The sequence below is a fragment of the Cydia amplana genome, chromosome 9 (genome assembly GCF_948474715.1).
Source record: "Cydia amplana chromosome 9, ilCydAmpl1.1, whole genome shotgun sequence".
Classification (NCBI taxonomy): Eukaryota; Metazoa; Arthropoda; class Insecta; order Lepidoptera; family Tortricidae; genus Cydia; species Cydia amplana.
Window position 1 is genome coordinate 3040388 of NC_086077.1, and position 15226 is coordinate 3055613.

At 32.8% G+C, this 15226-nt stretch overlaps 1 protein-coding gene across 2 annotated transcripts in view; it reads right to left on the reverse strand.

The window, feature by feature from the left end:
- The window catches only part of LOC134650903 (heme peroxidase 2), a 90778-nt gene that overhangs the window by 33438 nt on the left and 42114 nt on the right, over positions 1–15226 (reverse strand). For both annotated transcript variants that reach the window (XM_063505842.1, XM_063505843.1), the window contains one exon: positions 1226–1392. In XM_063505842.1, coding sequence (XP_063361912.1) covers positions 1226–1392 — 167 coding nt within the window. The remainder of the gene's footprint in view (positions 1–1225; positions 1393–15226) is intronic.

Sequence of the window (15226 nt, forward strand, 5' to 3'; positions counted from 1 at the left end):
ATGTCTGAAGATAAATTCTATCGAGTTAAGCGAGCTTAATTTTATAGGTACCTAAAGTAATTATTCTGTGTTATGGTTAGTGCATGAGGAAAACATTATTGTTATTGCAAATAAATAAGTTCCATCGAATGTTATTTAAGATTGTTAGAACTTTATAGACTTATAGACTTTATAGACTTTATATATTATTATGGACAATAACACAGACAATAATATGCATCCAGCTATTCCCAGCCCACTATAATTGGATCTTTTTAAATCGAGAGTGAATAGACATCTTTTAGGTAAGCATGTTCCATCCTTGACTGCATCGGCAGATTGTGGTAAAAAAACCATTTTTTAAAGGATTATTCAAAGTTATCGTTTACTAAAAATTTCAAACTCGACCACTGTCATGCTCATGGCATAATGTGAAATAAAAGCTATAACTCTATTGGTTGATTGATAAATACTGATAGCCTTCTATTTGGGGCATTATCTATGAAAAGGGACCTTATTGTCGATGGCGCTTACGCCGCACAGCGTCGTGCGGCATTGTATTTATTTATTCACGATGCTCCGATTCGTTAATAATGGCTTAAGCGCCATCGACAATAAGTCCCTTTTCATAGGTAACGTCCATAACTCCCAGCTCTTAGCGCGATAGAACCACCACACCTGCGACGAAAAAAGTGCCAGCTCCGAGAGGCTATAAAAACCAAATGTCAACCCACACTGCCTATCCACAAAGACCTCACTGACTTTGGAGAGAAACGACTCAAGTCTCGTAACCCGCCAGCTCTTGGGATGGTGCATATTGACAACGAGTGGGACATACACGACTCATGGATGACCGAGTGGAGTGCCCAACAACTTAAGGGTGAACAACTTTTTACACTCAACCCAAAAGCACGTCCACCTGGCTTCGACAAACAGCGCCGGGTATGGAGCCAATTGAACCGCATCAGAACAGGCGTAGGAAACTGTACCTACCATTGGCATAAATGGGGCTGGTGTGACTCCCCCCAGTGCGCCTGTGGTGATCCTGAGCAGACAGTCGAACACATTGTTCTAGAATGCCCTTTCACCAAATTCAACGGACGGATCGAAGACCCCGCGAACCTCAGTGAAAGGGCCATCGAGTATCTGAAGAGTGCAACAATCTCTAGGATAATATTTAAATTAAATCCAATAACTTTAATGCCATACAATAAATAAAATAGGTAACGTCACATTGAATGTGTACCTTGTTCCCGTTGGCGGTGGCGATGAGATCGTCCATCAGCAGCTGGCCCCACGCGGCCAGCATGCTGGTCACGTAGTCATGGTCGGCTGGCTGCGTCAGCTGGGCCGCTGCCTGCACCGCCAGCGCCGGCTCTGGTAGCCGCGGCGGCTCCATTGGCTTGGAGACATCTGGGGAAACAAAAGATTATGTTAAGTACCTGTTGCATAATTCTACGTCTTCATAAAAATAAGTGTTCCGCGAACAAAGTTTTGTGCGGAACACTATAAAGGATAAACCACAACGAAACTGTGTGTTATAGGTAGGTGGCCTAATACATATGAAATGACTTTTTTAGTGTTGTTGTTAAGCGATTGGGTGCGCAAACTGTGCATCAATATCAATGTCTTTTTAGCAGCGGCGCGTGATGGCCGATATCACCTGGTAATCGCATGTGATTTGCGTTACATCGATATAGCGATTGAATTCGTTTGATCTATTTAACCATCAATATCTAAAATTGCATGCCAAGAAGCCATGATTTTCTCCTATAGTTTCCCGTCAACGACTAGGTACTTGTTAATCTACTTAGATGCATACTCGTATATGCAAGTATTTACGGTTGCATCACATTGTTTAGTTACCTATACTAATAAGGAAATAGATACAACACTAATTTCTTAAACACTTGTTGCTTAAACAGTGCATTCATTTCTAAATATCATATGCATATATGGTAGTTACACAAAACCCTATAACCCTTAGAATAAGGTATAAATTGGAAAAACAGGAAACAAGCTGATGAGTACCTATAAATTGTTCAATACTTATGGCTTCGAATACTGGCAATAAAAATATGATACATTGTACTTTCATCAATTTTCCTTCCTGTTTGAAAGGAAAAGGGTTATGAGACAAATTACTAGTGCCCTTCTCTTCCCTTTCTTGTAGATAATATAAAGTTACACCTTTTGCAGAAGACGTCACAAATCACTACATGGTATAAAACAAAGTCGCTTGCCCTGCAATTATATTTGGTGCCGATTCTAAGATTTACTTATTCTGTGTCTGAATGTTAATGCATACTATACATATATAAGTAATTACTTATCTTTGATCTTTTTCTATGGATGAAATAATATTAGTATACCTCCTCAAAAAAAATTACAGATCTATGAAAAGAAAAGCTTTTTCTTTAAGTGATACCTACAGATAAGTTATCTTATTCATTTTGATTCCAAATTCTTATCGGTTTTTTTTTCTTTCTAGACCTCACCAAGGATCTCTACGAGTCTACAGGAAGCTGCAATAACATTGTTTATTCTTATTAGATTATCTAAAAAAAAATCAGTTGCAATCAGATATATATCGGAGCCATGAGCGGCCAAGATGCTTACAAATATACACGCGAGTGCGCGCTTAGACATTTCCGAGCACCTTGGCCGCTCCGATATATCTGATGGCGACTGTCCATAACTATAACAAGCCAAACATGTCATTGAACGCAATGTCTCGTATGTCGTAACACAACTATCACCATCGCTTTGTCACTAAAGAAAGTTGTATGTTAGGTTTAATCAGCCACATCCATCAACTCTTTACGCAAGTAACAAGCATGTAAGTACGAGTACCTACGTTTGAATTTTTAATATCGTTATGAAATAACGGCTAAGATGGGGTTTTCTATCGTGATGTAAGCTTCTCGAATGTTTATGAAAAGTTTTTAATCACTAATCAAATCGCTTCCAGCTGTCTGTTTGTCTGTCTGTATGTATGCTAATAGATAGACTGATTCAAGAGGGAGGTTTATGTATAATTTGTTAACCTGTGCGAAGCCGGGGCGGGTAGCTAGTAATAAATAAACTACTTAAGGTCGACAAGGGAAGATTTTTTTTCTCAATTTTAGAATAGCACACAATGCAAATCAGGCGCGAAGAGATTACCTATCGAGTATGTTAGAGGAAGGAAGGTAATTGATATTGATATTGATATTTATTGAAATCAAATTTTACAGCATTACAGCTAACACCAATGGACTGTAAAATTAAGTAATTAATAATAAATCGATTAATAAGCTACCTATTGCATGTTTGATTCGCAAAAACGTAAAAAATATTTAAAAAGTTTATGACTTTGGTCGGCAAACAATAGGTACTAGACGATTTTTACCGGTGTATACTTAATGTGCAGATGGTATTAAAGACCTTATACCTAATCCAAGTATATAAAATCTGTCAAGACAAGTGCACTAATAGGGGTACCTTCGCTTACACTTTACAAATAACCCTCTATTTACGGCTGTATTTAGGTGGATACTTGCCCCTACTGTACTTATGATGGCTACTTGAAGTATCCCAGGCCGTACCTGCAAACACTAATGGAATACCTAGTAAAAAATATTATTTTAACTTTTAGAACGTCCATTTTTTTATGTAGGTAACTAAATAATTGTTTTGTTTTGATTTGCGTGTTCTATAACTATAATCAATTGTCTATCGGCTAATTCCCTGTGTTGTTTAATCCACCTATGTGAACTTGGCACCCGACCTTGACCAATTTTTTATTTATATTTTTTTTCTTATAGTATTTTGTTTGTAGTTGTTTGTAGTTAAAAGGATTTTATTTGTAGTTGCCCCAAAAAAAAGTTATGGGGGTGAGAAAAATCCCAGCACCCCACTTTTGAAATCTTATGCTTTAATTGTTGATCCTGGCTTAGAATCGTTTGTAGTTGATTGTAGTTCTTTTATTTTTATTTGTAGTAGCCAATTATCTCCAAAAAATAAAAAAAATAAAAAAAAGCCTTATGAGCCCGTTGATGTCTTTTCCCGATAAAGAGCTTTTTGGTGAAATTAAACACGAGAGCGCGTTTATGTCTTTTACAAGAAAAGGACAAACGGTCCGTTGTACCAAACCGTCAGTCACCCTTAAAGTGTTCTCTAAGTTATAATATAATGGTAATTACACACCATCACTACTAAGTGACGTTGAACAGTCTGTCAAGTGTGAATGCTGCAACTGACCCTAAGTATGATAAAACTTGATAAATCCCACACTGTGTTGATTGATTATGGGTAAAATCGTTTATACTGTTTGTAGTTATTTGTAAATCTTTTAATTTCATTAGTTGTTGCCAAATTAAACGACTAAACTTTGTTTTAATTTCACTAAGAGAGCTTTTTCAGGACAATTTAATAATATTTGAAAAACTTGGAAAATCGTAAACGTTTATGATGGATTCTGGTTCAGAATCGTTTGTAGTTATTTGTAGTTCTTTTTATTTCATTTGTAGTTGCCAAACAACCCCACAAAAATCGATTCGATTTCACTATGAGAGCTCTTCTCATGACAATTCAATAATATTTGAATAACTTGGAAAATCGTACACGTTTATGATTAATTCTTGTTCACAATCGTTTGTAGTTATTTGTAGTTCTTTTCATTTCATTTGTAGTTGCCAAACAACCCCACAAAAATCGATTCGATTTTACCACGAGAGCTTTTCTCATGACAATTCAATAATATTTGAAAAACTTGGAAAATCGTTAACGTTTATGATGTATTCCGGTTCAGAATCGTTTGTAGTTATTTGTAGTTTTTTCATTTCATTTGTAGTCGCCAAACAACCCCAAAAAATTCAATTCGATTTCACTATGAGAGCTTTTCTCATGACAATTCAATAATATGTGAAAAACTTGGAAAATGGTAAACGTTTATGATGGATTCCGGTTCAGAATAGTGTGTAGTTATTTGTAGTTCTTTTCATTTCATTTGTAGTTGCGAAACAACCCCACAAAATTTGATTCGATTTCACTACGATAGTTTTCTCATGACAATTCAATAATATTTGAAAAACTTGGAAAATCGTTGACGTTTATGATGTATTCCGGTTCAGAATCGTTTGTAGTTATTTGTAGTTCTTTTCATTTCATTTGTAGTCGTTAAACAACCCCACAAAATTCGATTCGATTTCACTATGAGAGCTTTTCTCATGACAATTCAATAATATTAGAAAAACTTGGAAAATCATAAACGTTTATGACGGATTCTGGTTCAGAATCGTTTGTAGTTATTTGTAGTTCTTTTCTATTCATTTATAGTTGCCAACCAACCCAACAAAAATCGATTCGATTTCACTATGAGAGCTTTTCTCATGACAATTCAATAATATGTGAAAAACTTGGAAAATCCTAAACATTTATGATGTATTCCGGTTCAGAATGGTTTGTAGTTATTTGTAGTTCTTTTCATTTCATTTGTAGTTGCCAAACAACCCCACAAAAATCGATTCGATTTTACTACGAGAGCTTTTCTCATGACAATTCAATAATATTTGAAAAACTGAGAAAACCGTAAACGTTTATGATGGATTCAGGTTCAGAATAGTTTGTAGTTATTTGTAGTTCTTTTCATTTCATTTGTAGTTGCCAAACAACCCCACAAAATTCGATTCGATTTCACTATGAGAGCTTTTCCCATGACAATTCAATAATATTAGAAAAACATGGAAAATCGTAAACGTTAATGATGGATTCTGGTTCAGAATCGTTTGTACTTATTTGTAGTTCTTTTCATTTCATTTGTAGTTGCCAAACAACCCCACAAAAATCGATTCGATTTTACCACGAGAGCTTTTCTCATGACAATTCAATAATATTTGAAAAACTTGGAAAATCGTTAACGTTTATGATGTATTCCGGTTCAGAATCGTTTGTAGTTATTTGTAGTTCTTTTCATTTCATTTGTAGTTGCCAAACAACCCCACAAAATTCAATTCGATTTCACTATGAGAGCTTTTCTCATGACAATTCAATAATATGTGAAAAACTTGGAAAATCATAAACGTTTATGATGGATTCTGGTTCAGAATAGTGTGTAGTTATTTGTAGTTGTTTTCATTTCATTTGTAGTTGCCAAACAACCCCAAAAAAATTGATTCGATTTCACTACGATAGTTTTCTCATGACAATTCAATAATATGTGAAAAATTTGGAAAATCGTAAATGTTTATGATGGATTCTGGTTCAGAATCGTTTGTAGTTATTTGTAGTTCCTTTCATTTCATTTGTAGTTGCCAAACAACCCCACAAAAATCGATTCGATTTTACTATGAGAGCTTTTCTCATGACAATTCAATAATATTTGAAAAACTTGGAAAATCGTAAACGTTTATGATGGATTCCGGTTCAGAATAGTGTGTAGTTATTTGTAGTTCATTTCATTTCATTTGTAGTTGCGAAACAACCCCACAAAAATTGATTCGATTTCACTACGATAGTTTTCTCATGACAATTCAATAATATTTGAAAAACTTGGAAAATCGTTGACGTTTATGATGTATTCCGGTTCAGAATCGTTTGTAGTTATTTGTAGTTCTTTTCATTTCATTTGTAGTCGTTAAACAAACCCACAAAATTCGATTCGATTTCACTATGAGAGCTTTTCTCATGACAATTCAATAATATTAGAAAAACTTGGAAAATCATAAACGTTTATGACGGATTCTGGTTCAGAATCGTTTGTAGTTATTTGTAGTTCTTTTCTATTCATTTATAGTTGCCAACCAACCCAACAAAAATCGATTCGATTTCACTATGAGAGCTTTTCACATGACAATTCAATAATATGTGAAAAACTTGGAAAATCCTAAACATTTATGATGGATTCTGGTTCAGAATCGTTTGTACTTATTTGTAGTTCTTTTCATTTCATTTGTAGTTGCCAAACAACCCCACAAAAATCGATTCGATTTTACCACGAGAGCTTTTCTCATGACAATTCAATAATATTTGAAAAACTTGGAAAATCGTTAACGTTTATGATGTATTCCGGTTCAGAATCGTTTGTAGTTATTTGTAGTTCTTTTCATTTCATTTGTAGTTGCCAAACAACCCCACAAAATTCAATTCGATTTCACTATGAGAGCTTTTCTCATGACAATTCAATAATATGTGAAAAACTTGGAAAATCATAAACGTTTATGATGGATTCTGGTTCAGAATAGTGTGTAGTTATTTGTAGTTGTTTTCATTTCATTTGTAGTTGCCAAACAACCCCAAAAAAATTGATTCGATTTCACTACGATAGTTTTCTCATGACAATTCAATAATATGTGAAAAATTTGGAAAATCGTAAATGTTTATGATGGATTCTGGTTCAGAATCGTTTGTAGTTATTTGTAGTTCCTTTCATTTCATTTGTAGTTGCCAAACAACCCCACAAAAATCGATTCGATTTTACTATGAGAGCTTTTCTCATGACAATTCAATAATATTTGAAAAACTTGGAAAATCGTAAACGTTTATGATGGATTCCGGTTCAGAATAGTGTGTAGTTATTTGTAGTTCATTTCATTTCATTTGTAGTTGCGAAACAACCCCACAAAAATTGATTCGATTTCACTACGATAGTTTTCTCATGACAATTCAATAATATTTGAAAAACTTGGAAAATCGTTGACGTTTATGATGTATTCCGGTTCAGAATCGTTTGTAGTTATTTGTAGTTCTTTTCATTTCATTTGTAGTCGTTAAACAAACCCACAAAATTCGATTCGATTTCACTATGAGAGCTTTTCTCATGACAATTCAATAATATTAGAAAAACTTGGAAAATCATAAACGTTTATGACGGATTCTGGTTCAGAATCGTTTGTAGTTATTTGTAGTTCTTTTCTATTCATTTATAGTTGCCAACCAACCCAACAAAAATCGATTCGATTTCACTATGAGAGCTTTTCACATGACAATTCAATAATATGTGAAAAACTTGGAAAATCCTAAACATTTATGATGTATTCCGGTTCAGAATGGTTTGTAGTTATTTGTAGTTCTTTTTATTTCATTTGTAGTTGCCAAACAACCCCACAAAAATCGATTCGATTTTACTACGAGAGGTTTTCTCATGACAATTCAATAATATTTGAAAAACTGAGAAAACCGTAAACGTTTATGATGGATTCAGGTTCAGAATAGTTTGTAGTTATTTGTACTTCTTTTCATTTCATTTGTAGTTGCCAAACAACCCCACAAAATTCGATTCGATTTCACTATGAGAGCTTTTCCCATGACAATTCAATAATATTAGAAAAACATGGAAAATCGTAAACGTTAATGATGGATTCTGGTTCAGAATCGTTTGTAGTTATTTGTACTTCTTTTCATTTCATTTGTAGTTGCCAAACAACCCCACAAAAATCGATTCGATTTTACCACGAGAGCTTTTCTCATGACAATTCAATAATATTTGAAAAACTTGGAAAATCGTTAACGTTTATGATGTATTCCGGTTCAGAATCGTTTGTAGTTATTTGTAGTTCTTTTCATTTCATTTGTAGTTGCCAAACAACCCCACAAAATTCAATTCGATTTCACTATGAGAGCTTTTCTCATGACAATTCAATAATATGTGAAAAACTTGGAAAATCATAAACGTTTATGATGGATTCTGGTTCAGAATAGTGTGTAGTTATTTGTAGTTGTTTTCATTTCATTTGTAGTTGCCAAACAACCCCACAAAAATTGATTCGATTTCACTACGATAGTTTTCTCATGACAATTCAATAATATGTGAAAAATTTGGAAAATCGTAAATGTTTATGATGGATTCTGGTTCAGAATCGTTTGTAGTTATTCGTAGTTCCTTTCATTTCATATGTAGTTGCCAAACAACCCCACAAAAATCGATTCGATTTTACTATGAGAGCTTTTCTCATGACAATTCAATAATATTTGAAAAACTTGGAAAATCGTAAACGTTTATGATGGATTCCGGTTCAGAATAGTGTGTAGTTATTTGTAGTTCTTTTCATTTCATTTGTAGTTGCGAAACAACCCCACAAAAATTGATTCGATTTCACTACGATAGTTTTCTCATGACAATTCAATAATATTTGAAAAACTTGGAAAATCGTTGACGTTTATGATGTATTCCGGTTCAGAATCGTTTGTAGTTATTTGTAGTTCTTTTCATTTCATTTGTAGTCGCCAAACAACCCCACAAAATTCGATTCGATTTCACTATGAGAGCTTTTCTCATGACAATTCAATAATATTAGAAAAACTTGGAAAATCGTAAACGTTTATGATGGATTCAGGTTCAGAATCGTTTGTAGTTATTTGTAGTTCTTTTCATTTCATTTGTAGTTGCCAAACAACCCCACAAAAATCGATTCGATTTCACTACGATAGTTTTCTCATGACAATTCTATAATACGTGAAAATTTTGATAAATCGTAAATGTTTATGATGGATTCTGGTTCAGAATCGTTTGTAGTTATTTGTAGTTCTTTTCATTTCATTTGTAGTTGCCTAACAACCCCACAAAAATCGATTCGAGTTTACCACGAGAGCTTTTCTCATGACAATTCAATAATATTTGAAAAACTTGGAAAATCGTTAACGTTTATGATGTATTCCGGTTCAGAATCGTTTGTAGTTATTTGTAGTTCATTTCATTTCATTTGTAGTTACCAAACAACGCCACAAAATTCAATTCGATTTCACTATGAGAGCTTTTCTCATGACAATTCAATAATATGTGAAAAACTTGGAAAATCATAAACGTTTATGATGGATTCTGGTTCAGAATAGTTTGTAGTTATTTGTAGTTCTTTTCATTTCATTTGTAGTTGCCAAACAACCCCACAAAAATCGATTCGATTTCACTACGATAGTTTTCTCATGACAATTCTATAATACGTGAAAATTTTGATAAATCGTAAATGTTTATGATGGATTCTGGTTCAGAATCGTTTGTAGTTATTTGTAGTTCTTTTCATTTCATTTGTAGTTGCCAAACAACCCCAAAAAAATCGATTCGATTTCACTACGACAGCTTTTCTCATGACAATTCAATAATATTTGAAAAACTTAGAAAATCGTTGACGTTTATGATGTATTCCGGTTCAGAATCGTTTGTAGTTATTTGTAGTTCTTTTCATTTCATTTTTAGTCGCCAAACAACCGCACAAAATTCGATTCGATTTCACTATGAGAGCTTTTCTCATGACAATTCAATAATATGTGAAAAACTTGGAAAATCGTAAACGTTTATGATGGATTCTGGTTCAGAATCGTTTGTAGTTATTTGTAGTTCTTTTCATTTCATTTGTAGTTGCCAAACAACCCCACAAAAATTGATTCGATTTCACTACGATAGTTTTCTTATGACAATTCGATAATATGTGAAAAATTTGGAAAATCGTAAATGTTTATGATGGATTCTGGTTCAGAATCGTTTGTAGTTATTTGTAGTTCTTTTCGTTTCAATTGTAGTTGCCAAACAACCCCACAAATTTGAATTTTCTAGTGCCAAAGCTGTCTTATGACAATTCAATAATATTAGAAAAATTTGGAAACTTCGTCACTTTTATGATTGATTCTGGTATAGAATCGTTTGTTAATGAATTTAGTATTTTCTTTTCCTTTATAAAAGCAAAATAACGGGAAAAAAAATAATTTCACTACGAGAGCGCGTTGATGTCTTTCACAAGGAATTGGCTAAGTTAGGAAAAAACTTGATCAATCCTACAATTTCCTCGTTGATTATTGTTCAGAATCGTTTGTAGTTATTTGTAGTTCTTTTCATTTCATTTGTAGTTGCCAAACAACCCCAAAAAAATCGATTCGATTTCACTACGAGAGCTTTTCTCATAACAATTCAATAATATTTGAAAAACTTGGAAAATCATTGACGTTTATGATGTATTCCGGTTCAGAATTGTTTGTAGTTATTTGTAGTTCTTTTCATTTCATTTATAGTTGCCAAACAACCCCACAAAAATCGATTCGATTTCACTATGAGAGCTTTCCTCATGACAATTTAATAATATGTGAAAAACTTGGAAAATCGTAAACGTTTATGACGGATTCTGGTTCAGAATCGTTTGTAGTTATTTGTAGTTCTTTTCATTTCATTTGTACTTGCCAAACAACCCCACAAAAATTGATTCGATTTCACTACGATAGTTTTCTTATGACAATTCGATAATATGTGAAAAATTTGGAAAATCGTAAATGTTTATGATGGATTCTAGTTCAGAATCGTTTGTAGTTATTTGTAGTTCTTTTCGTTTCAATTGTAGTTGCCAAACAACCCCACAAATTTGAATTGTATTCTAGTGCCAAAGCATTCTTATGACAATTCAATAATATTAGAAAAATTTGGAAACTTCGTCACTTTTATGATTGATTCTGGTATAGAATCGTTTGTTAATGAATTTAGTATTTTCTTTTCCTTTATAAAAGCAAAATAACGGGAGAAAAAATAATTTCACTACGAGAGCGCGTTGATGTCTTTCACAAGGAATTGGCTAAGTTAGGAAAAAACTTGATCAATCCTACAATTTCCTCGTTGATTATTGTTCAGAATCGTTTGCAGTTATTTGTAGTTCTTTTCATTTCATTTGTAGTTGCCAAACTACCCCACAAAAATCGATGCGATTTTACTACGAGAGCTTTTCTCATGATACTTCAATAATATTTGAAAAACTTGGAAAATCGTAAACGTTTATGATGGATTCAGGTTCAGAATCGTTTGTAGTTATTTGTAGTTCTTTTCATTTCATTTGTAGTTACCAAACAACGCCACAAAATTCGTTTCGATTTCACTATGAGAGCTTTTCCCATGACAATTCAATAATATTTTACAAACTTGGAAAATCGTAAACGTTTATGATGGATTCTGGTTCAGAATAGTTTGTAGTTATTTGTAGTTCTTTTCTTTTCATTTGTAGTTGCCTAACAACCCCACAAAAATCGATTCGAGTTTACCACGAGAGCTTTTCTCATGACAATTCAATAATATTTGAAAAACTTGGAAAATCGTTAACGTTTATGATGTATTCCGGTTCAGAATCGTTTGTAGTTATTTGTAATTCATTTCATTTCATTTGTAGTTACCAAACAACGCCACAAAATTCATTTCGATTTCACTATGAGAGCTTTTCTCATGACAATTCAATAATATGTGAAAAACTTGGAAAATCATAAACGTTTATGATGGATTCTGGTTCAGAATAGTTTGTAGTTATTTGTAGTTCTTTTCATTTCATTTGTAGTTGCCAAACAACCCCACAAAAATCGATTCGATTTCACTACGATAGTTTTCTCATGACAATTCTATAATACGTGAAAATTTTGATAAATCGTAAATGTTTATGATGGATTCTGGTTCAGAATCGTTTGTAGTTATTTGTAGTTCTTTTCATTTCATTTGTAGTTGCCAAACAACCCCAAAAAAATCGATTCGATTTCACTACGAGAGCTTTTCTCATGACAATTCAATAATATTTGAAAAACTTGGAAAATCATTGACGTTTATGATGTATTCCGGTTCAGAATTGTTTGTAGTTATTTGTAGTTCTTTTCGTTTCATTTGTAGTCGCCAAACAACCCCACAAAATTCGATTCGATTTCACTATGAGAGCTTTTCTCATGACAATTCAATAATATGTGAAAAACTTGGAAAATCGTAAACGTTTATGATGGATTCTGGTTCAGAATCGTGTGTAGTTATTTGTAGTTCTTTTCATTTCATTTGTAGTTGCCAAACAACCCCACAAAAATCGATTCGATTTTACTATGAGAGCTTTTCTCATGACAATTCAATAATATTTGAAAAACTTGGAAAATCGTAAACTTTTATGATGGATTCTGGTTCAGAATCGTTTGTAGTTATTTGTAGTTCTTTTCATTTCATTTGTAGTTGCCAAACAACCCCACAAAAATTGATTCGATTTCACTACAATAGTTTTCTCATGACAATTCAATATGTGAAAAATTTGGAAAATCGTAAATGTTTATGATGGATTCTGGTTCAGAATCGTTTGTAGTTCTTTGTAGTTGTTTTCATTTTATTTGTAGTTGCCAAACAACCCCAAAAAAATCGATTCGATTTCACTACGAGAGCTTTTCTCATGACAATTCAATAATATTTGAAAAACTTGGAAAATCGTAAACGTTTATGATGGATTCAGGTTCAGAATCGTTTGTAGTTATTTGTAGTTCTTTTCATTTCATTTGTAGTTACCAAACAACGCCACAAAATTCGTTTCGATTTCACTATGAGAGCTTTTCACATGACAATTCAATAATATTTGAAAAACTTGGAAAATCGTAAACGTTTATGATGGATTCTGGTTCAGAATAGTTTGTAGTTATTTGTAGTTCTTTTCATTTCATTTGTAGTTGCCAAACAACCCCACAAAAATCGATTCGATTTCACTACGATAGTTTTCTCATGACAATTCTATAACTACAAATGAAATGAAAAGAACTACAAATAACTACAAACGATTCTGAACCAGAATCCATCATAAACGTTTACGATTTTCCAAGTTTTTCAAATATTATTGAATTGTCATGGGAAAAGCTCTCATAGTGAAATCGAAACGAATTTTGTGGCGTTGTTTGGTAACTACAAATGAAATGAAAAGAACTACAAATAACTACAAACGATTCTGAACCTGAATCCATCATAAACGTTTACGATTTTCCAAGTTTTTCAAATATTATTGAAGTGTCATGAGAAAAGCTCTCGTAGTAAAATCGCATCGATTTTTGTGGGGTAGTTTGGCAACTACAAATGAAATGAAAAGAACTACAAATAACTACAAACGATTCTGAACAATAATCAACGAGGAAATTGTAGGATTGATCAAGTTTTTTCCTAACTTAGCCAATTCCTTGTGAAAGACATCAACGCGCTCTCGTAGTGAAATTATTTTTTCTCCCGTTATTTTGCTTTTATAAAGGAAAAGAAAATACTAAATTCATTAACAAACGATTCTATACCAGAATCAATCATAAAAGTGACGAAGTTTCCAAATTTTTCTAATATTATTGAATTGTCATAAGAAAGCTTTGGCACTAGAATACAATTCAAATTTGTGGGGTTGTTTGGCAACTACAATTGAAACGAAAAGAACTACAAATAACTACAAACGATTCTGAACCAGAATCCATCATAAACATTTACGATTTTCCAAATTTTTCACATATTATCGAATTGTCATAAGAAAACTATCGTAGTGAAATCGAATCAATTTTTGTGGGGTTGTTTGGCAAGTACAAATGAAATGAAAAGAACTACAAATAACTACAAACGATTCTGAAACAGAATCCATCATAAACGTTTACGATTTTCCAAGTTTTTCTAATATTATTGAATTGTCATGAGAAAAGCTCTTATAGTGAAATCGAATCGAATTTTGTGGGGTTGTTTGGCGACTACAAATGAAACGAAAAGAACTACAAATAACTACAAACGATTCTGAACCGGAATACATCATAAACGTCAACGATTTTCTAAGTTTTTCAAATATTATTGAATTGTCATGAGAAAAGATCTCGTAGTGAAATCGAATCGATTTTTTTGGGGTTGTCTGGCAAATACAAATGGAATGAAAAGAACTACAAATAACTACAAACGATTCTGAACCAGAATCCATCATAAACATTTACGATTTATCAAAATTTTCACATATTATAGAATTGTCATGAGAAAACTATCGTAGTGAAATCGAATCGATTTTTGTGGGGTTGTTTGGCAACTACAAATGAAATGAAAAGAACTACAAATAACTACAAACGATTCTGAACCAGAATCCATCATAAACGTTTACGATTTTCCAAGTTTTTCAAATATTATTGAATTGTCATGGGAAAAGCTCTCATAGTGAAATCGAAACGAATTTTGTGGAGTTGTTTCGTAACTACAAATGAAATGAAAAGAACTACAAATAACTACAAACGATTCTGAACCTGAATCCATCATAAACGTTTACGATTTTCCAAGTTTTTCAAATATTATTGAAGTGTCATGAGAAAAGCTCTCGTAGTAAAATCGAATCGATTTTTGTGGGGTAGTTTGGCAACTACAAATGAAATGAAAAGAACTACAAATAACTACAAACGATTCTGAACAATAATCAACGAGGAAATTGTAGGATTGATCAAGTTTTTTCCTAACTTAGCCAATTCCTTGTGAAAGACATCAACGCGCTCTCGTAGTGAAATTATTTTTTCT